At 36.3% G+C, this 24175-nt stretch overlaps 1 protein-coding gene across 2 annotated transcripts in view; it reads right to left on the reverse strand.

The window, feature by feature from the left end:
* The window catches only part of EMB2247 (protein EMBRYO DEFECTIVE 2247), a 113998-nt gene that overhangs the window by 49716 nt on the left and 40107 nt on the right, over nucleotides 1-24175 (reverse strand). For both annotated transcript variants that reach the window (XM_090016737.1, XM_090016736.1), the window contains exons 10-11: nucleotides 16399-16474; nucleotides 14900-14983 (exon numbers count right to left, since the gene is read on the reverse strand). In XM_090016737.1, the coding sequence (XP_089872863.1) occupies nucleotides 14900-14983; nucleotides 16399-16474 (160 nt within the window). The remainder of the gene's footprint in view (nucleotides 1-14899; nucleotides 14984-16398; nucleotides 16475-24175) is intronic.

Genomic DNA, 24175 nt, shown 5'->3' on the forward strand with positions numbered 1-24175 from the left:
AAGATATGTATAGTATCAAAGATATAGCTTACATATGCAATTATTGATATGTGATGGGTTTGAATCCAGATTCAATACTAGATCCAGATCACAGCTCTACATCATGTCCCAGAGCACGGTTGGAACCCAATCTTCTCGCTCAGGTACGTCTGGAAATATCTGATTTACTTCCTCTCTCCTTGATATTTTATTCCCTTCTAATTCTTAGTGTTTTCTTGTTTCTGATCTTTTATTCCCTTTTCATTCTTATTGTTTTCTCCTTGTCGATTTGGGTCCCAGAAAACCAACATCGATTTCTCTTTGTGTTTCTTGTTCCAATCAATATCAGTCTCTTTTTTGTTTTACGAAAAAAAATCAATTTACTTCCTTTCCCTAATTTCTAAAAATCGATTTGGGTTTTAGCTATCGATCCTACTTATTGTTTCTCTTGGCTCAGATCTGATTCAAACTTAAATCAGATCTGATTATTGTTGTTCTCAAATTTGTTATTTTGTCTCTTGATTCATGTTTCTCCTAGGTTTAAATGCAATCATCATTGAAATTTTGGGTTCTCATCAAATTTCAGTTCTATTTGCGTGTAATATTTTATATTGATTTCAAGTCCTGCTGACTGCATATTGCATATTATTGTCGTGACATTATCTATTCTGAAAAAAAGAAAGGCAGACAAATTTACGCTTGAAGTATTTGGGTTGACTGCAACAATTTGTGTGCACACCTACTTTTGTGTTCTCATTTGATAAGGATTTCCAGTCTTCTTCAACTATTCCAGCTAGTTTTCTAAAATGGCAAATTCTACCTTTCATCCGTAGTCATGATCTTTCTGGGCACCTGGATGGGTTGATTAAGATCCCACCAGAATTCATTTTGCGGGAAGAAAAAGACGAAAAAGGGGTTGTCATCACTACAGTATCTATTCGAAATCCAGATTATGTTTCCTGGATGAAGCGTGATCAATCACTGGTGGCTTATATCATGTCCAATCTGTCACAAGAGGTTTTAGTGAGCATTCCCGATGATTGCACGTCTATAGAGCTATGGGCTAGGCTGGTGCAAACCTATGCACTGGTTTTAGAGGCAAAGATTATGTTTTTAAAGAATGAATTCTTGAATCTTAAAAAAAGCACTGTCAATCATGGAGTACCTTAATAAGATGAAAGAAAATTACAGATCAGTTAGCCATGGTTGGATATGAGGTTCCTGATACAGACAAGGTGTAACAAACTCTCAATGGATTAGGACCTGATTATAATGTTTTCTACACTAGCCTATCATGCTTTGATGAGATGCCTACCCTTGAGGCTTTGCACCCAAAATTGCTTCAGTTTGAGATGAATCCGACAGGATGGACCGAACATTATCATTAACCACAGCGGATAGTTATAATGTGCTTATGTTGAATACTCAGTATGAAAGAGGCAGAGGAGGCATATGCGGAGGACAGGAAAGAGGATGAGGAGGTAACCAAGGAGGTTGTGGGTTGCTTCCACTGCCTAATACTCCTCCCATTCCTTATCAGGGCAAGAAAATACACATGTGCTACATTTGCAAGAAACCAGAGCATGTTAAGCCAAATTGTTGGTATAAGAACGATCAAAGATATGTTGGAGAACAGAGTTACCAAAATAAAAGTGCACCAAATGCGGCTGGAAAATCAGGGACAGAACCAGTGGTCAGGGACATAACCAGTTGATGAATAACTTTTATTAGCAGCGTTAGCAGGATTGAATCTAAAATAGAATGATTAGAGAGTTTGGTATATTGATTCCGGGGTGGCAAATCATATCACTGGGGATGAAGATAAGCTTAAAAACTTATCTCCTTATTTTGGTAGAGATAGTCATTACTGGAGATGACACTTGTCAACCCATCACGCACATTGGAAAAGCTTCCATTCCCTTGTCCAATTCGAGTCTTCAATTGTCAAATATCTTTTTTGTTCCAAACATTAAGAAAAATCCTGTGTCAGTCTCTAAGCTTGTTGATAACACCAATTCCTTTATTGTTTTTACTCATGTTTATGTGAAGGATCTTCACTTGAAGAGGACGTTCGCTGAAAGAGAAAGGTGAGGCAACATGTATCTCTTTAGGGAGAATCCATTGGGGCGTATTCCTGTCCAAGATGCTGAAAAGTCACGTTGTTTGGTCAATCAATTAGAGTCAAATAAGTCAAATGTCTGGCATAATCGTTTAGCCCATTGTAATAAAGCCTTTATTGAGAAGCTCGTTTCTAGTGAGTTGATTCCAGCTTCCGGTTTGAGTCATAAAATAGATAAAATTTGTCCTATTTGTCAAGTGTCAAAGAGTCGTGTACTTCCTTTTGTTTCGAATAATGAAAGAGTTTCTAGATTTTTTGAAATCATTCATTCTTATGTATGGGATCGGCCCCAATCAATTCTCCTTTTGGGAGCCGCTATTATGTAATCTTTATTGACAACAATTCTCGATACACTTGGATATTCTTTATGAAACATAAGCATGAAGTCTTTTCAATTTTTTAAAATTTTCATGCCATGGTTCAAAATCAATTGTCTTTATCTATTCTCAAATTTCAATGTGATGGTGGGGGTGAGTACTCTTCAAATGATTTTATTCAATACCTTAAGGAGAAGGGAATTAATAGAAGGGTATCTTGTCCCTAGACATCTTAGCAAAATGGACTTGCCGAAAGGAAACAAAGACACATTGTTGAGAGTGTATTGGCCATGATGAATGCAGGATCAGCTCCCTTGTTCCTTTGGAGAGAAGCTTTTCATAAAGTAGTATATGCTATAAATATGCTGCCTATAAACTGCTGAAATATAAATCCCCATATTATGAATTGTTTGGAAAACATCCTGATTATGGCTTTCTATAAGCATATGGTTGCACATGTTATGTGCATATTGACGCCTCTGTGAAATAAATTTGACAAAAGAGCCTATGTCTGCAGCTTGTTGGATATGTGGATGATTATAAAGGGTATAGGTGTTATGATGTTGAACATAAATGCATTCGTATTTCCAAAAATGTTGTTTTTGATGAATCTGATTTTGATTTAAAAGGCAGCAAGATAAAAAGTGTTCAATTGCAGGAAAAACAGTTTTATCAACCATGGTTAGATGACGGTCTTCTTTAGACCATTCTTTGTTCATTTGCAAAACTGATAATTGGATTACAGTATTGCTTATTTATGTTGATGATATCATCATTGCAGGGAACTCTGAAAATCATATTAATGACGTTAAAAGAATGTTGAATAGCATATTCAAGATGAAAGACTTGGGAGAACTCAAATATTTCTTGGTTGTTAAGGTTGATTAAAAACAAGACTCATTGGTGTTGACCCAGCACAAATACACTATTGATTTACTCAATCGAGCTGGAACGAGGGATTGCAAACCAATATTTATTCCAAGTGTCTTCCAGGAAAAACTTAGACTTGACGAAGGGGATGTTTTTAGAGATCTTACAAGTTATAGAAGCATCGAGGGTATGCTTCAATACCTCACCTTTACTTGACCTGACATTGCTTATCTTGTCAATCAAGTTTCTCATGCCCCCGTGTGACTCATGTTGAAGATGTCAAAAGAATTTTTAGATATCTAAAAGGTACCCTTGAAGATGGGTTATGTTATCAGAACAGAAGGGTGATTGTGGAGAACGTGATTTAACAATCATGGCATTTTCAGATACTAATTGGGCAGGGGATCCAGATGAAAGAAGGTCTAAAGAAGGTTTACTTTTATTGGTAATAACTTGGTTTTATGGAACAGCAAGAAGTAAAAAGTAGTGGCTCGGTCAAGTACAACAAAACAACAACAACAACTACGCCTTCATCCCAAAACAATTGGGGTCAGCGATATGAACCAAAAAAGAAATTCATTTTGGGTCTTCCACATGAATCCTTTTCCTCCAATCATTTCTATCCAATGCCATGTCCTCGGTGAGGTTCAAAGCATTCATATCCTTTCCTATCATCTCCATCCAAGTCTTCCTAGGCCTACCCCGACCTCTTTTAACTAATATATTTTCCCATTTCTCCAACCTTCTAACTGGAGCATCATTAGGCCTTCGCCGAATATGTCCAAACCACCGTAAACGATTCTCTCGTATCTTATTTTCAATGGGTGCAACACCTACCTTCTTACGTATCTCCTCGTTCTGAATCTTATCTTTTATTGTATTTCCACACATCCATCTAAGCATCCGCATCTCAGCTACACTCATTTTTTTAATATGATGTCTCTTGGCAGCCCAACATTCCGTACCATATAGTAAAGCGGGTCTAATAGTCGTCCTATAAAACTTTCCCTTCAACCGCAATGGCATTCTACGATCGCACAGCACTCCAGTTGCACTTTTCCATTTCATCCACCCAACCTTTATCCTATGATTTACATCTCCATCAATTTCTCCATACTTTTGAATGATGGATCCCAAATATTTGAAATAATCATTCACCGGTATTTCTTGCTCACCACGCTTCACTACACTCCCATCACTACTTCGTTGCTTACTAAACCGACATTCCATATATTCAGTCTTACTCTTACTCAACTTAAAACCTCTAGCTTCCAATGTTTGTCTCCATAATTCTAACTTAGCATTAACCCCAGCTCTAGACTCATCAATCAAAACAATATCATCCGAAACTAAATACAGGTCCATTACAGCAACATCATCCGAAATTACTTGGATTAGATATTTATTGTCTGATCTACATCAACAAATGTCAAGTTCCATCTTGTTTTGTGATAATCAAAGTGTGATCAAAATATCCCTCAATCCTATTCAGCATGGAAGAACAAAACATATAGAGATAGATCAGCACCTCATTAGAAGCAAAATTGAAAGTGGAGAGATCTCTATACAATTTGTTGGGACACAGGATCAAGTTGCAAATTTGTTCACAAAGAGAGTTTTGGTACATGAAGAGCAAGTTTTTATCATTTTTACCATGCACAACTTGAGGGAGGGTATTGATACGTGACGGGTTTGGATCCAAATCCAATATTGGATCCAGATCACAAATCTACATCGCAACCCAGCATGTTATATTTCAGCGTTTTATATTCTTTTATCTATTTTACCCTTATTAATTGTTGTTGCTTGTGTATGTGAATTAAGGGCATATTTGAAATATAAAAATATGATTATGTTGATTAAAAGGAAACCCACAACCATATCGTACGTGTGAGAAAATTTTCATTGCAGCCCCTTTGTCTCGTCTTCTCTTTGATTTTTTCTCTAGTGTTTCAAGTGACGTGATCTGGTTTTCAGCAATATGCAAAATAAGGTGAGAACTATGACCCAAGGAGAGAAGAGCATTAGGGAATATTACAATGCCCTCTCTCTTCTTTTAGATGAATTGGCACTGCCCCCAAGATGTAGAACTCCGTAAAAAATAAATTAGAACGGAGCATTTCTACCAATTTACTAATGGGCTTAGACTCGAATTTGAAGGGACCAAATCGCTCCTTCTTCATAGAGGAGGTGTACCTACCATAGTTGAAACACTTAAAGAATTAACTATGGAGGAAAATAGGTTAAAAAACCATCATCTTCAAAAGAGAAAGAATTCGTGCTTGCTATGTCACGGCCTGAAAATCACATAAGGGCTTATAAGCCCCTTCACTTTGGAAGAAGAGAATGAAAGAAATTTCAATGATTATGGAAGGAGTCAAAACGATAAAAGAGGTGATCATGAATACAAGAAGAATGACAAACTAATATTCTATATTGTCTTTCTGCCCTAAAAGAAAGAAAGAAGATCAAATAGATGATAAGAAGGCGACTTCGATGAGACCATCTCTTGAAAGAAATGGTGTAGATGACTCCAATTGCATCGGTTCATTATCCTTGGCACAACTCATGAAGGTACTACAATCAATGTTCAAAAGTCAAACTTTTTTCTTCTCGGGCACGGTTGTATCCAAATGCATTAACCCCGATAAGACTTCTTGAATTTTTTATTTCGGTGCTTCTTTTCATATGACCCCAAATGAGTCCACACTATCCGAATGTCATACTAACTCAAATGATTCTTATGTCTCAACCGCCGATGGAACTTCTTTAAAAATCAAGGTTTTGGGTCTTTACAAAAATATCAAACCTTTTTTTACCAAATATTATAGTAGTACCAAAATTAAATTTAAACCTCTTATCTGTTTTCCAAATTGTGGATCATGGATGCAAAATCTTGTTTTCATCTAATAATTGTTTGATACAGGATCTCCAGTCTGGGAATCCGATTAGGCGAGGCCATAGAAGATGAGATCTGTATGTTATGGACAATCTTAAATTATCAAAACATACTTTTTGTAATTTTGAGAAAAAAAAGATATAGAAAATTGGCACAAGAAACTAAGACATCCTAGTGTGTCAAAATTATATTTGTTTTCATTTCTTACAAGTTATAAAGAAAGAGATTTTGTTTACGAAGATTGCATCTTTAGTAAAATGAAATCTTTACCTTTTAGACCTAGTCATTTTATATCAAAGAAATAATTTGAGTTGATACATTTGAATGTATGAGGACCAGCTTCGGTTATAATTAAAGGAAGAGAATCTTATTATATTGTTTTTATGGATGATTATAGTAGACACTCTTGGATATATTTTTTTAAGCATAAATCCAAAGTATTTGATTGTTTCCAAAAATTTCATTGTTATATAAAGACTCAATTTAAAACCAATATTAAAATCTTTAGAACAATTTCGGAAGGAGAGTTTGTATCAAAGGATTTCAAAAACTATCTTAACTTACACAAGATTATTCACCAAAAATCATGTCCTTACACTCTTCAACAAAAATAGACTAGCCCAAAGAAAGCATAGGCGTATTGTTGAGTGTAATATTTCATATTTTCCATGATTTTTAAAGTCCAAAAATATAATTTTTAAATTATATATTTATATTTAATTGATAAAATCATGAAAAAATATTTAAAATATAGGTGACATCAGCCGAGTCTGGGCGTGGCCCAGAGCCCACTGACATGAGCTATTGAGTTAGTTATAATTTGAGAACTTTTCAGTTTTTAACCTTTAAATTTGAGCAAAATTAAGGTTAAATTCAGCTGAAACTCGAAAGCAAAATTCAAGTATGCCACTGTTAGATTCGCCTCGGAATGTATATCGCGTAGGCGACTTGTTTTTCCGAAATTGGATTACAGTTGGCCCAAAAAATGCATTTTTCAAAAATGATCGACCTCTATTTTGAAACTTTTTCTGGATTGGATTGGATTGGATCCGTTTTGTTTGATCCAAGTTAGTATGGATCTGGACCCAGTCCAAAATCCATATTGACTAGGATCTAGTCCAAATGGATCCATTTGGATTTGGATCATCCAAATCTGGACCCATAATCCATCTATGGCAATTTTAAAACTGAATTGAATTTAAAGTTTTAAATGTAAACAACTTTTAAATTAAAGTAAGGATGAGGTAGAGTTCTACCTCGGGTAGAACTCTATCTCATGAGGATTTCCAGAAGGGGGCATCCCCTTCTAGAATATTCTTTTAGAATATTAATTAAAAATAAAAATAAAATATGGTAAATATCTAAAAGATAGAGAGATAAGGGGAGTAGAGTTCTACATTAGGTCGAACTCTACCCATATGAGAGCAATCTAGAGGGGACGTCACCCCCCTTCTAGACTTATTCACATGATATAAAAAGAAAGACTAAGAGCCTCTCTCTAGAACTCGAGTTCTAGAGAGAGAGAGAGATAGTGAGAGAGAGAGAGAGCAAAAATCGTGTGGAGAAAGAAAAGAAAGAAGAGGGAAAAGAGAAGAGGAAGAGAAAAATAGTCCAGCATCCATCGATTTTTCCTTGCTTTTTTTCGATATTCGAATCAAGGTACGGATTTCTCTCTCAATTTGCACTGGAAGGAATATGTATAAACTGATTTAGGCATGAGTTTAGAAGGGAAAAAGAGAAAATCCAATTTTCAAATATATATATATAATGATTTATTTCATGATTGTCGATTTTCTTTGTTCATGCATAAAAAAATATGTGTGTGATTCAGATGTCTTTTTGCTTGTTCATGCTTGTAAAAAATATGCATCTAGATCGGTTTTTGTTGATTTTCCTTATTCATACATACTGAATATATATATATATGTACTCAAAAAATTTGACTTTCTTGATCATGCATCTGAAAGAGTCGTGTGGTTCAAATTTGACGAATCCCTCTTGCTCACTCATATTGAAAATAAAAATATGCATAGAGAGAGATAGTGAGTGAGAGAGCAAAAATAGTGTGGAGAGAGAAAAGAAAGAAGAGGGAAAAGATAAGAGGAGAGAAAAATAATCCAGCATCCATCAATTTTTTCTTGCTTTTTTTTCGATATTCGAATCAAGGTACAGGTTTCTCTCTCAATTCACACAGGAAGGAATATGTATAAAGTATAAACTGATTTAGGCATGAGTTTAGAAGGGAAAAGGGAAAATCCAATTTTCAAATATATATATATAATGATTTATTTCATGATTGTTGATTTTCTTTGTTCATGCATAAAAAAAAATATGTGTGTGATTCTGATGTCTTTTTGCTTGTTCATGCTTGTAAAAATATGCATCTAGATCAGTTTTTGTTGATTTTCCTTATTCATACATACTGAATATATATATATATATGTACTCAAAATTTTCAACTTTCTTGATCATGCATTTGAAAGAGTCGTGTGGTTCAAATTTGAAGAATCCCTCTTGCTCACGCATATTGAATGATATATACATATATATGCAGATCAATTTTTTTGAGTTTTCATGCTCACGTAATCTGAATATATATATATATATATATATATATATATATATATATATTCCAGGTTATCGAGTTTCATGCTTATGCAATCAGAATATGTATTCATGTATATATGTTTCAAATCTGTTTATTTTCCTGTTCATGCATCTAAATATACATACCTGGTTCAGATTTGTCTATTGTTCATGCATCTAAACATATATTTATTGTTTTCGGACACATCGGGTTTAGTACTCATTAATCTGAACAAGTATTTGTTGTTTTCAGAAATATCTAGTTTAGTACTCATGCATCTGAACATATATTTGAAATTTTCAGGCTTATCAAGTTTGTACTCATGTATATATGCAGCCAGCATGACGTACACATAATTATTTTTGGGTTTGGCCGACCCATGTACATAATTTCGATCATGCACATGGACATGTCTGTACAGGTCTAGTCGACCCATGTACATGATTATGATCCTATACATGGATCAGCCAGCATGTTGTACATGTTTGTACAGGTCTGGCCGACCCATGTACATGATTTTGATCATGTACATGGATCAACCAGCATGTTGTACATGTATGTACAGCTATGTCACAGGGATTCGGCTAGCAGGGTGTCGCACCCGCGTCGACGCGGGTTCGGGTGTGGGTGCGGCACCGGGTGCGGTCAACCCGACCCTGGGTGCGTTGACCGCACCCAGGGTCATTTTGGTCCATTCATGGCGGAAGCAGGTGGCAAGCTGGGCACACCGAGGACGATGTCGACGCAGAGGTTCCCGAGCGTCGCGATGTCGACGTTCTTCGCCTCGATGTCGTTTGCTTCGCGAGCTCCCGTCGATTGCTGGCGGTCGGAGTCGATCCTCTTCAAGGTGGCGGAGCCAAGATCTTTGCAGCTCCTGATCGCGGGAAGCCCATGCTTGATGCATGGGAAACCGGGGGATTTCGCGAAATCGGTCCTGAAAAAACCGAGAAAAACGCGAAATCGGGAAGATGGGTAGAAGCGGAGATGATTGTCGACCGGAATGGGGCTCTCCGCGATCGGAAATCTTAGGGTTTGGGGATGCATCGATGAGAGAGAGAGAGAGAGGAAAAAATGCGGGAAGACGGGAGCGGATATTTCGTTCTTTATTTATTCCAGTTTTATTTTTTTTTTCAGTAAATTTATCGGGGTTTTCTAAAGTAAATTCAATAAACCCAAAACTTATCTAACATTTACAAAAGCAACTTAAACTTTAATTATTTGCATTTAACTGTGATTGAGTAGATCGTTGATTTGCCAAATCGGTGTTATGAGATCATCACCCGTTCGTTCTCTTCATCTAGGGCTGTCAACGGGTCTAGTACACGACCCATTAGGGTATATCTGACCCCCCCCCAAATAACAAATCACAGGCTCGAGTTCAGGTTCGGGTTTTATCGGGTTACAAAAGTGGAATTCCAGATTCAGACCTGCATAATTTCAGATTTTTTATTATAAATAATGCATTTTATACTTGGATCGGGTCAGGTACATGACAAAAATCATGACCCAAATCCCGCCTGCATATTACTCCCCTTAACAGCCCTAATCACCACCATTTATTGTGCAAAGGACCCAAGCTGATAGCCCACATAACGTCACTATTATCAGCAACCAGTGTTCATAAACAACTCAGCTTGGGGGTGTTCAAACTCGGCTTATAACTCCAGCAATCCGATCAAGATTGAGCTCATGACAAGCATGAGTTGAATGAACCACACTCAGCTGGCTCAATTGCAAACTGCTTTTTTTTTTCAAAATTGGATGCAATAGGATAACCCCCGGACCCCCCTTATATATATATATATATATATATATATATATATATATATATTTACATTTTTGCCCCTGCTGCACCCCCGCACCCGGGTTTTTTGGAAGTGCCGAATCCCCCCACCCGCACCCGCACCCATGTGACATAGATGTACAGGTTTAGCCAACCCATGATCGGGCAGGTTGTATACATGTATATTTTTTGTTTGGCTTTAATCATGTACATGGATCAGACTAGCTGTGATATGTTTGTTTTTTGAGTGGTCGATTCATGTACACGAATTTGATTCGGAGATTGCACATTTCTTGATATGGTCGATAAAAGTACATAATTCTGATTATGTACCTGAATCGGATGAGTTGTGGCTAGTTTTCTGATGGTCGATACATATACATGAATCAGACCAGCACAATGATATTTTTTGTTTTTGTCTATTTATGTATATGATTTGAGCATGTACATAAATTTTATCGGCTCTTGAAAATTTTCTGCATAGCCGATTTGCGTATATGAAGATGGTCATGTACATGATTATGATTGGAATATGTATTGTCCGAGTTGATACATAAATCTGATCCTAAATTGATTAGTTTGCAAATGTGCATATCATACGCATGAATCTAAAAATAATTTGATGTTTGCATGACCGTGAACATATGCATATTTGGTTGATTACATGCATGAAATTGATCATAAATGGTGTGGTATGTGAGCATCGTATTTGCATGATTAAGTATTTGGCTTAATGTGCATTCATATTTTGTGTTTTGAATATGCATTGTGAACATGTTTGAAAATAGCGTGTGTATTGCATGTTCACTGAAAATTTGCAATTTACATAAATCACTTTGAGATATGTTAGTAGTCAAATGTGAACCATTGCGGGTCGTGTAGGCCAGGAGAATGTGTTGCTTCAATGTTGATTTTATTTATGCATTGCAAAATCTATTTTTAGAAATTTATTGGTTTTTTAAATTTAATTATACTGTTAAATTGTGAGGGCCAAGGCCCGAAATTGTTTTTGCATGTTGCTTTGAAAAACAGTTTTTATGTAAAGAACTTGAAAATGATTTGAAATAGTAAAAGAGACCAAACAGTGTAATTAATCTCTTCCTGAATGTTCATTCCTCAGTGTGGGAATCTTGGATGGCGGTCATGGCAGACCGTGAGGATACTAAAACTTCATGTGTGATTGTACCATAGAACCCGATATGGTGGTTCACCTCCTAGCCACGGTTTTATGGAGATTTCATTCACTTTGCCTGGAGATGGTGTTGTTGACTTAGTTGTAGTTATTGGTATACCAAGAAAGTGGTGTTAGTAGATGTTGATTTTTCTGATGTCTCGGCATTAAATGTTGATTTCTAATGTTGTGATTGATGATGTTGATTCCTTACATCGATTGAAGAACAAGTGTGTATCTTATTAATAAAATAGAAATTGTGTATTAAGCTACGACTGGAAACCTAACTTGAACTTCGAGAATTGTTGTTGTTTTGAGTATTCGCGGGTTTAAGGAAAAGTGAAAATTAAACTTTTTTGCATTTAATAGGGACATGCATTAAAAAACAACTCTGATAAATAACTTAATAGGTTATTCATGCATATTTTACTGTTCAGCATTAGTTCATGCATTTATGCATATTTGGCTTTGCATAATATTTGATTTTGCATGATATTTGGTTGAATGCTTGAATGATAAAATAGTTGTGTTAAGTTATCGCTTGTGATATTCCTCTGAAATTTATACATGAATTTGTTTATACTATTTCCTTTACTGTTTGGATTTTAGAAGAATTCGTACGAGGACTTTGATTCTTACCCGTTTTCTTAAAAACTGTTTTACAGGTACAGATGCTCAATGATGTCTTGGATCGACTAGCTGGAGACTGCGAGACTTGTGACTGGTGTCTGAGTTCTGACAGATAGCATGGATATTGATATAGTCAACTCTTATGTTCTTAGACTATTTGACTTATTAATTTCATAAATAAAGCTTGATTTATTACTTCAAAGTTGATTCAATGCATGGACTGGTTTGTGGTTTGGTATATTAAATGTGATGTACCCCCAATCCTTGGGAGTGTTTTCCGCAATTGTTTTAAAAAAAATCCACTATTTTCGAGGGTCTGTTGAGGTCGTTACATTGAGACTACTAGAACACTTCTTATATCAAGAAATGTTCCAAAAGTATTTTGGGTTGAAGCCTCTCTTACGATGGTTTATTTGATAAATAGGATGTCTTCAAAAACTATCGAAAACATTTCTCCTATTGAAAATTTATTTAAAACTTCTCTCGATTACAAAAGGTTGAGTCTTTGGTTGTAAATGTTTTGTCCTTTCTGACAAAAATGACAAACTTGCACCAAAAGTTATTCTTTGTGTTTTTCTAGGTTATGCCGAAAATCAAAAAGGGTATAGATGATATGAAATTAAAAGGAACAAACTATATGGCTGAAGAAACAATCACTTTTCTTGAAAACGAAAATAAATTTGGTAAAGATAAAATCCAAGTAAGAACATTGTAATTATTCATTTCTTTTTTCACCTTGTCAGTGATGACACTCATGATGCACATGAGAATGTGAATGAGGGTCTTGATAATATAGACCAACCTCATAGTGAAATTTAAATTTATTCGACATATCGAAGACCATTCTCCATGTGCTTTAGAAAGATATTCTCAAAATCAAGATATAGATTTCTCTAGTGTTAGAAGATCTATGCGAATTTCAAAGGCTCCTAGTAGATTTGTATCATATGATTTCTTTGAACCCAAATATAGAACATGTTTAATGGCTATACACTCATACGTAGAACCATCGTCTTACCATGATGCTAAAAATCATCAAGAACGGATTAAGGCAATGAATGATGAATTAGAAACTTTAGAAAAGGCAAAAACTTAGAAATTCAAACATTACCTAAAGGGAAGAAAACTATAGGATGTAAATGGGTCGATAAGATTAAGACTAAAAGTAATGGGACACTAGAAAGATATAAACTTAATCTAGTAGCCAAAGGATATAGTCAAGAATATGGAATAGACTATAATGAAACATTTACTCCAGTCGCTTGAATGACTTCCTACTTGGCAAACACTTGGTTGTTACAATACGAGTTTGAGGAGGTGTTAAAATAATGTACCAAATATATATGTATTTATATGTATATATAGATATATGTATGTATTATTAATATATATATATATATGTGCGTGTGTGTGTTTAAATGTATGTAAACTGAAATACCCATTAGGGGTATTTTGGTCTTTTCACATTGTAATAGTAGTTAACCCATTAAGGGCTGACTTTGTCCTTTTATTTTTGTTCTTTTTGTATTTTATTTTTGTCTTGAAATTAGGTGTTGATGGGACAGCTCCAACTAGATGTTGAAGTTGCCCCCAACGATCACAATGTGACCGTTGGGGGGGCTAGCCAAAGAGCTAGTTGGGCTGCCCCCACTCTCCCTCAATTGTTATAAATAGGGATTCTCCCCTTCTATCGTTTAAGGCTTTCTTAAGCATTTGTGTAATACAAAAGCATTTATTTTACTCTCTTGACCCTTGTATGGGTGGTGTGGATTGATCCATAAGGTGTTCTTTGTGGGTTGGTTATATTCTTGTAAGCCGATAAAAGGTGCTTGTTTGCTTTTGTTCTTATTTCATTACAGCCGTGTCCAGCAAGTGTCATTCCTGTGTCTAGTATTCGGTATTATAGACACGGGTCTCCAGCTTTGTAGACACTTCCTTGTTAAACAAGTGTTGAATATTTTATAATTGGAAGATATTTACCGGGGAAGTATTCATCATGCCAACATCGAGCATCCTATGCTCCCATTAGTTTTGATGATTTGTTTTGTCTTTTTGTACTTAAAAGTTAAAACCTTACAACATCATTGACATTTGTGTAAATCATCAAGGATCATATTGCAAATGAGAAAGGAATGTGAATTATATATTTTATGCTTTTCTTTGCATTATTCTTTAAATCTCTCTTTGTCTCTCTCTCTCATATATATATATATATATATATATATATATATATATATATATATATATATATATATATATATATGAGAAGGGAGATGGTCCACCTCTTGTCCTCTCCTTCAAAATCGGTGTGTTAGACATGTTTTTTAGCAAATCTGACCATATGGATGTGATCTCCATGGTTCAAAACACATGAATACTCTTGAATACATATACAATGTATGTACATATTAATATAAATATATATATATAAGAACAAGGAGAAAAAATAAATACATTTAACAAAGCCATCGTCAAATGCATATCAATTTGGTGAACATAACAAAGTTAAATCAACAGCAAAATGGTCATGCTAAGGCAACTTACTCGATCAGAGATTATTGGGACATGACGACCAAATGTCATAGGGACAATCGCCTGTCCTCCCACATACATAGAATAGCGATCATCCTACAAGATAGAGTAAGGAAAACCAGTCATAGGCTGAACAAGCAAGAAACTAGCCAAACAATTGATGTAGAAATCTTGCTACAATAGTATATAATAGGCACACAGTCCAAGAAAATGTCATGCACAGACGTGAATATGTATCCTTGGGAAGGGAAGCAAGTAAGAAGAAATTATGCATTAGGGACAATCGCTTGTCCTCCCACATACATAGAATAGGGATCGTCCTACAAGATAGAGTAGGAGAAACCAGTCATAGGCTGAACAAGCAAGAAACTAGCCAAACAATTGATGCAGAAATCTTGCTACAATAGTATATAATAGGCATACAGTCCAAGAAAATGTAATGTACAGAACGTGAATATGTATCCTTGGGAAGGGAAACAAGTTAGAAGAAATTATTATTTCCATGTGATGTGTATTCTATGATTTTAATTATTTTTAAGAAAATTTCTAGTAACAAATTGAACTATGGGCATGAATGCACAATCTGTTGAACCAACTGGCGGAGTTAACCACCATCATACACGAGTCCCAGTTGAAATTACTTTCATGTCCAACTTGTTTAATCACATGTTCCAGAAAGCATACATAAACTAAAAATAACTCAGGCATGACAGATTGGAAGTACATGATTTATAATGACATTACTGAGACTTATGACACGCATTGAAGGCTCAGTTTGGTGATCAGTAGCATGCAAAGGAAGCTCCCAAAAGCATTTCCTTACCATGTGCCTCCGTACGTAGTTCATACAACGCAAAGAACTCTGCCCGCCCTTGGACCATGAAAAGCCATACATAGCCAAAGTAGCATGCATTGGGTGCTCCAACACACAAAAAACAGTACACACTCAATGTGTAGAATTGCAAAGACATCACATGGAAGTACTCCCATCAGTGTGCATGCCAATACATGCAGACAACCACACTGCCTATGGACTTCAAATGAACGTGAAAATCAACACTCTTGAATTTTGGATAAGTGCCCATATCCATATAAATTTATGGGACAGGCTTTAGTTTCAGCTGGTGTTTATGGGTCAGCACTAAGAAAATCATTAAGCAATTTATGGTTTTCAAAGGCACCCCCGGCTTTCTTGCGCTGCTGCTGCTTTTAGCGAGATACTTTTAAGAACTTACATAAAACTCCCTAACTCCCATGACACAAGAACAAAGTACAAAAATGCCCACACAACAGAAAAACTGTTATTATTTGTGAATCAAGGAATCAGATAACAGGCAGATGGCTGGACACACAAAACAACATGCAGTTGGTAAGACTGCATAAAAAAGTTGTTCCTGAGGCATAAAGTAAAGACCTACATTTAGATGTGTGGAGTGCGAAGTTCAAACAGAACCGACTGGTATTCAAAAAGGCCAAAGTAAAGAAATTTGGTACCAATTCATTAGACTAACCTCAGGATGTACAGCAATAGCAGTATCACCAAATAATGTCTCTGGGCGTGTTGTAGCTATAGTCAAGAAATCATTCCTTCAAGAGAAATAAATAAAAACCATATTAATATGAGCAATGGTGCAAATGATCTGCAATCTAAGAATGAAAATATTGAGTTTCTAATATCCATTAATTGGAACAATTGTTGGAGACTCAAATGATAGATATGCAAGCATGATAACTTATGTCATTCTATATCTCCACGAATCTAGGAACTTCCGCATGCATTGTATCATTGGGTCCATGTATTATAACTAATGATGTTCGAGATTATGCACGACTATACAAGAAAGATCCTTTTTCGGCTCTCTCTTCAGCCCTGTCTCCTATCCCTAGCTGATGCCCGAATGAAACATGAAGCATTGTTCAAGCGTGTAAAGGCAAAGGCAGAAGATTCCAAAGTAATAGTGGTCAAATTAGGATCTTATTTTTCTCGTAAGCATTGCTGGCGAAGGTAATTGCTACCATAACCTTGATGGATGATGTAAACTTGTTTAAGATGAATAGCAAGGACAACCAACGCCCTATGACAATATGCTTCATAGCATGAACCTGTACACATACTTTTCATGGATCCATAGGTCCCTATATAAGCTAAGTTCCATGGGTCTAAATATTTGTTTCCAGGCAAGTAAAAAAATGAACTTTATTAAATTAAACGAAAAGCAAGAAGCATCAGGAAGAAGTTGTCACCTCCATAGGTCCTTATATAAGCTAAGTTCCATGGGTTTAAATATTTTTTCCAGGCAAGTAAAAAAATGAACTTTATTAAATTAAACGAAAAGCAAGAAGTATCAGGAAGAAGTCGCCACCAGAAAATATATCGCAATAAGCATTAGTAACCAAAAAATTGCAATTTAAAGTTGAGGAGCAGATCTTTTTCCAGCATGCCAAAAGGCATGATATCTAAGTTCTTTGCCGAGGAGAGAACTCGTTCATTTTGATTAGGGCTAATCTCTATGTTAAATAGAGAGGCCAATGTAAAAATTTACATACAAGTCCCTCATTAAACAAGAAATATCAAATAACCTACAGTTTAAGAAAACTTAAACTTAAAACCTCTTAATCTCAACACTCCCCCTCAAGCTGGAGCATAGATATCAATCATGCTCAGCTTGTCACAGCATTTTGAGAAATTTGGTCTAGCAAGAGGCTTTGTAAACATATCTGCAACTTGGTCCTCCAACTTTAGATATTTTGTAGTGATATGACCAGCTTGAACCATATCTCTTATATAGTGGCAATCAACCTCAATATGCTTTGTCCTCTCATGAAAGACAGGATTGTTCGCTATATATATGGCAGCCTTATTATCACACATCATGGTCATAGGAGAGGAAACCTTCACCTGAAGATCATGTAGAACAGTACGAACCCACATTAATTCAGCAGTTGTTTGGGCCATAGCCCTATATTCTGATTTTGCACTCGACCTAGAAACCACATTTTGCTTCTTACTTCCCCATGAAATTAAGTTATCTCCCAAAAACACACAAAATCTTGTGGTAGATTTTCTATCCACTACAGATCCTGCATAGTCAGCATCAGAGTAAGCCACTATCTCCAGAGTTTCACCTTTCTTGAATAATAACCTTTTTCCAGGAGAAGATTTTAAATACCTGAGAATCATTATAGCTGCATTCCAGTGTACCTCACTTGGTTTGACCATAAATTGGCTAACTTTGCTTACTGCTAAAGCAATATCAGGCCTGGTCACAGTTACATATAGTAGCTTCCCTACTGGTGAGCGATAGCTTTTGCTATCAACCGGTTTCGACCTTTCTTCAAACAACTGAACTTTATGATCCATGGGAATATTAGCTGGTTTAGCTCCCAACATTTCAGTTTCCTTTAATAAGTCAAGAACATACTTCCATTGAGACAAAATCATCCTTTCATGGCCCCTGGCAACTTCTATACCCAGATAATATCTTAGTGAACCAAGGTCTTTTGTAATAAAGTGTTTTTGAAAATGAGCCTTTGTGGCTTCAATATCTTTCACATCATCTCCTGTAAGAATGATGTCATCCACATATACCACCATAACAACTATGCCTGAGTTAGTTTTCTTGATAAAAAGTGTATGATCTGTCACTGACCTATTAAATCCAAAGCATGACATCAGTTCAAACAACTTTTGAAACCATGCACGTGGACTTTGTTTCAAGTTATAAATCGCCTTTCTCAATTTACACACCTTCTGACACGCCCCCTCAACCTCGAATCCTGGAGGTTGTTGCATGTAAACTGTTTCAGATAGATCCCCATATAGAAATGCATTTTTCACATCTAATTGACACAATCTTCAACCATGATGAGCAGCTACTGAGAGAACAAGACAAATGGTGCTCATCGGTGCAACAAGAGAAAAAGTTTCAAAGAAATCAATACCATAAGTCTGAGTATACCCTTTTGCTACTAATCTGGCCTTGTACCTTTCAATAGAACCATCCGATTTGTACTTTATTGTATATACCCATTTGCATCCAACAATGTCAGCATCCACTGGGGAATCAACTAGATTCCATGTGTGCTGAGACAATAAAGCATCCATTTCTTCTTGCATAGCCAGCTTCCACCTGTTATCTAGCTTTGCCTGTTGATAGTTCAGAGAAATAGTTTCAGCAGATAAGGCTGAAATAAAAGTTTTCATCTGATTTCCAATTCCGACATCGGAGACAAAATGAGATATGGGATATAAGGTACATTGTCGTGTCCCCTTTCGTAGAGCGATTGGCCTGTTATCATCATCATGAAGATCACTATTGTCAGTAGTATTTACCTCAGGAGAAGAAGAAGATGAAGGCACTGGAGGAGGTGAAGCTCTACGCACATATACCAATGGAGGATTATTAAATCGTGAAGAGGATGAAGTTTGGTTCGGTAATGAGGGCACAGATTCCAAAGGAAAAGGAGGTAGAGGTAATGGAAAAGACTCAGCTGGATCAACTTGCATCGGGGAATGTGAACACCCCAAATTTTTCAAAGTTTTGTAAAAATGACCCTTTTGCCCCTAATCCCGTTTTCTGAGAAAATAAGTCATTTCTTCGGATTCTTTGAATTAAATTCCATAAAACTATATTCAAAATTAATCCCGGATCCGAATCCAGTACTTTAAGTCCATATTTCTTCAAAATCCGGATCCAAACCCATTTTCTGAAGAATTTTTCTCAAAATAGCTTTAAAATTCTCAAAAAAATTCTCTTTTGTAAATATTTTTGCAAAAACACAAAAAAATTAGTTTTAATCTTGGTTTTCTCGTAAAACTTTAGGATTTTATTCTGAAAATGCAAAAAAATGGAAAGATAACACCAAAAACCAAAACAAATTGGAAAATTTTTGAAGAAGCAAATAAGTTTGAACTCTTAAATCAATTTTTGCTAGAGACTTCGGAGGCCCCTTTTTGTAAAAATTTGAAAACCGAAGGAGGTCTTTTGCAAAACCCTCTTTTAGGGTTTTCCTTCGTAAGGAAGAAAAGGAAAACAGCCGCCCCCCTCCATTCTCTCTTCACTCTCGCCTCTCTCACCATGGCGCACCCTCCATCGTGAAACCATCGCCCGGATCCTCCATTCACCTCTCATCTCCAACAAACCCCCCCCCCTTCGAGAGGCTTCTTCCTCTTCTTTAAGAATCAGTAGAGGCAAACCCTACGGGGACCGTCTTCACCTCTCCATCCTTCTGTGTATACTATTCAATCCTCTTTCGTCGCCTTCATCTCCTCTCTTCTCCTGATCTTCTCTTGATTCTCTTCTCTTCTCTGATCGAGCGAAGGAGATCTGAATCTCTGTGGGACCACAGTCAACGGAAGGAATCGGATCCCGCACTCTTCCTTTCCCTCTAAACCATCGATTCCTCCCCTCTTGATCGATTGAAGAAACCTTAGTCTCAGCAACTGGTAGCCCCCACTGAGCAATCCGAATTAATCATGCAACGGGGAGCCTAGGCTCGATCCGCCATTTAAGGAGCTATTCCCCTCAGCCTCGACGATAATAGTTAAAGCCACTGAAGAAGCCTCGCCCCTTCCAATCTCCTTTGCACGAAACAATCAGGAGCCAAAGGAGTGCTCCTTCTTTGAGATTCAAACGACAGTCAGAGGAAGCCGACCATTGCATCAAGGTTACAATCGATCAATTTCCTGGCAGTTTTCATTTGGAGATCAAGTATCACTCAGAAAGGATACAAGTGAATAATAGAAATAACAGTATTTAGAAGGAACATCCCTCTCACTCCTCAAATCAATTCACGGTAAGCATGGGCTATTTCCTCTGTTTATTTCTCTTCATTCTAGTTTTGTTTAACAGCAATATTTGTCGTCCATTTTTTTTTTCCTTCACTTTGTTTTTCTTCCTCTTTATTTCCCCTCTTTTCTCATTTTTCCGTTATTTTCTGATTTCGGTTAACTCTTCTATTTGTTAACCCATTAAAGCACCATTGTGATATCGAACTGCATATAGCAAGCACCGAACCACACTTATGTGCAATATCAAACGAAACGTTCACGTTCCTACAGTTTCTTCTTGATTTTACCTTACTTTATTTCTTCTTTTCTCTCCATTTATCGTCAAATTCCCGCGGTTTATCTATCGCCTATTAGATTCAACATCTTACCTTCTAACATCGTCATTTCCTCTTTTGTTTCCAATTTATTATTTTCATCGGATTCTGTTTGAGTTTGGTGGATTTTCCAATTATTGATCTGTGCATCTCAGCCCTTTCTGCCTTCACCATAATCTGAAACTGTTATATGTTGTAAGGATCTTGGAGGCAAGTAATATATGTATTACCTCATACAAAGATGGTGAGATGATGCAGGCATAGGCGAAACCTCAGGAGAGGTGTGATCGTGGCCAAGGAAATCAACACAGGACACCCATCGAATAGGCTCACCTTCATTTTTTTTTTTTTCTTTCTTTTTCTCACGTCTGAATTTTTCTGCAGCATTTTTTTAGAGGACCAGTACTCTGGATGATCCCAGAAGAGCATTTGTAACATGTACCTCTCTTGCCTTTGTCCATCATCAGAAGGGAATACTGTTTTGCCCCATGAGTAAAATTTGAACGATGGGTGGCTCAATATGTATGGCTGCTTGAAGAGCCAATCGGACCCCCCCCCCCCATTCTGCAATAAAATCACCGTGAATTCCAAAGGGGTTCAGATTTCCTCCAGTTGGGTATCCAGCACTCTCATAATGAAGCTATAAGGAAAATTAGCCTGCATCCCAAAACACAGAAAAGAAAATTTTTAGCCCTCGTACTGCTATGGAGAGATCTGAGGAAAAGCTGATAAAAGTTCAATATTATGCTCGTTGTTACCATTCTCTTAGTGTATTGCATTACCTTACAATATTTTCATCAGTATGCTTTTTTTTTATTCATAATGCTTGGTTATCTCATACCAGCCGATCCTCATGCTGATTCCTTGCTAATTTTGGTTGCATCAGAGGGAAGTCGCCTCTCACCTCTTGCAACAGTGGCAGACTCAGGTAAGTAGCCAATAATGGCAATCTCACATACCACAACTTCACACTTAGCACATACGTTCTCTACATATGCATAACATTGAACATAACCCCATCTTCTGTGTTAATAAATTTGCTTTTATCATTCACACCTCCCCACACGTTGTATATCAACTGAAAACCTATGTGTTTAGGCACTACCCTTTCTCTGCATATTAGCTCACAGCCCCATTGCACCATCCAGGTTTCATATCTTCCATCGTTTTTTTTTTTTTTATTATTATGTTTTTCGTAATCTGATTTTTATGACACTCCTCCCTGTATATCACTCACACAATCATTTCCTCGCTATTTCCACCTGTTGGGGTTGGGTCACCCTGGTACATCAAAAGGCTACAAAATGTTTCAGTTTTCTACTATTGTCTGCAATATGTTGAAGTAGCTTTAAAATATGTAAATCAGGCCTTGTACCTCTTTATATCTCACTTGCAGAGCATTACTTCCCAACAGTGTTGTAAGCTATTCTGCTACAGCCATTGCCTCTTTGATGGAAGCATGTTCCATATGGACAAAACACCTTACAGATGCTCAAAGCTAAATTAGGGGCTGAAGACCTCCGTATTCAGGATGTTGTTGCTTGGTTAGGATATTTTTTTCTTTATTCTAAGAATGCAGAATAGCAAGAGTATACCAATGCCCATTGTTTAAATCATATTCATAGCCCACCACTTATACATACCTGTAGCACTAACCCCATTAGGCCTCTTAACATAGCATTTGATAAAACTATTGCAATTTCTTATAAATTCCTGTATTAATATCATACACCATCCCCTTGGCTTAGTATTATGAATTAGAGGTGCTACTTTGTAATGTCACCTTCTAAACCCATGCCTACAGGTAACGCAATTTCAAATGCTCTTCATTATGGTTAGCTTGATCCAATTTCCTCAACTTCATATAGTTTATCAATTATATTTGTTCATTAAAGAATCAATATTATTTTCTTTTAGTTCATCATCTGTATATTAAGCATATATTTCTACTTTCTGTACAGTACATCATTTGTCTCCACTACAACTGTCATCATTTTTTTTTATATTCTCTACAAATATCTGCCCACATGCCTACTTTCTACATCTGCAGTTACATCAGCACATTGCTGAAGTAATCCACTTCACAAACACACCCTGTTATCCCATTGTTCCAGTACTACTTGCAGTAATACACTGTTAATATACAACATGCATTACATTCTTTCATTAACAGACATGCGTTCAGATCTCAGCAGTTTCAGCCTTGTCGCTGGCTAGTACAAGTGCTACAAGAGAGCATCTTGTGCTGAAACACAAAACTGAGAACAGATGAGCACAAATTGGCTCTGGTGATTCCAGTCTTTGAAGTCCAGCTAGAGTGTTGCCCTTGAAGAAAGCAGCTACAGTTGTTCCAACTGATAGAAGCCATGAATCATGTGTGCCCACCTCATGCAAGACCCTACTTCACTGCTTTTTCACTACTTCACAGCATTATGATACTATGCTCCATTCGCCTATATTGCCACTGCATTGACCACTCCCGTGGCTGCCATCCCAACATCAAAATTTTCACATACATATTTATAGGCACCCTTTGGACATATACCTTGGATCATAAAGGCATCTTCATAAGTAGGCATATACATGAATTCTTTACCATCTACATTCTTTTATTCAATATAATGCTTCACCTTACACTAATATTGTTTTGCAGGAATTAGATAGAAATTGCTTTTTCTTTCTTAGCTCAAGAGTATGATTTCAATTCAATTGTAATAGCTAAGTATAAATGAGAAATTTACATTTTCTGCTTTAGGTAGAATGAATGAGCATTGTAGAAAATCATGAATTGTTTGATTTCATACATTTTTCTTTATTTCTCAAAATTTCTCACAATGGTGAAACACGAATGGCACGTGCACCATTTCGTAAGAGGTAAGTTAATTCTAAGTTGACGATTTACATCAACGGCCATAGTCGGGGTGTAAACAAGACTTAGTATTCTTATCTTTTATAAAATAACACTGGATCCACACTGGATCCTCTTTCAAAAATCATCATATTCTTCAAATATTTCACCTTTTATCAGAGTTTAACTTAGAATTAATTCAATATATATACCAATGGCCATAGTCAGGGTATATTGAGAGTTAATTTCATTCTAAACTCTATAAAAGCACAAAAATGTGTTTCATTCTTCACTAGAATTTTAATATAGATTACTATATAATACATTCAATGACC

The sequence above is a fragment of the Nuphar pumila genome, chromosome 8 (genome assembly GCF_984573655.1).
Source record: "Nuphar pumila chromosome 8, dmNupPumi1.hap1.1, whole genome shotgun sequence".
Taxonomy (NCBI): domain Eukaryota; kingdom Viridiplantae; phylum Streptophyta; class Magnoliopsida; order Nymphaeales; family Nymphaeaceae; genus Nuphar; species Nuphar pumila.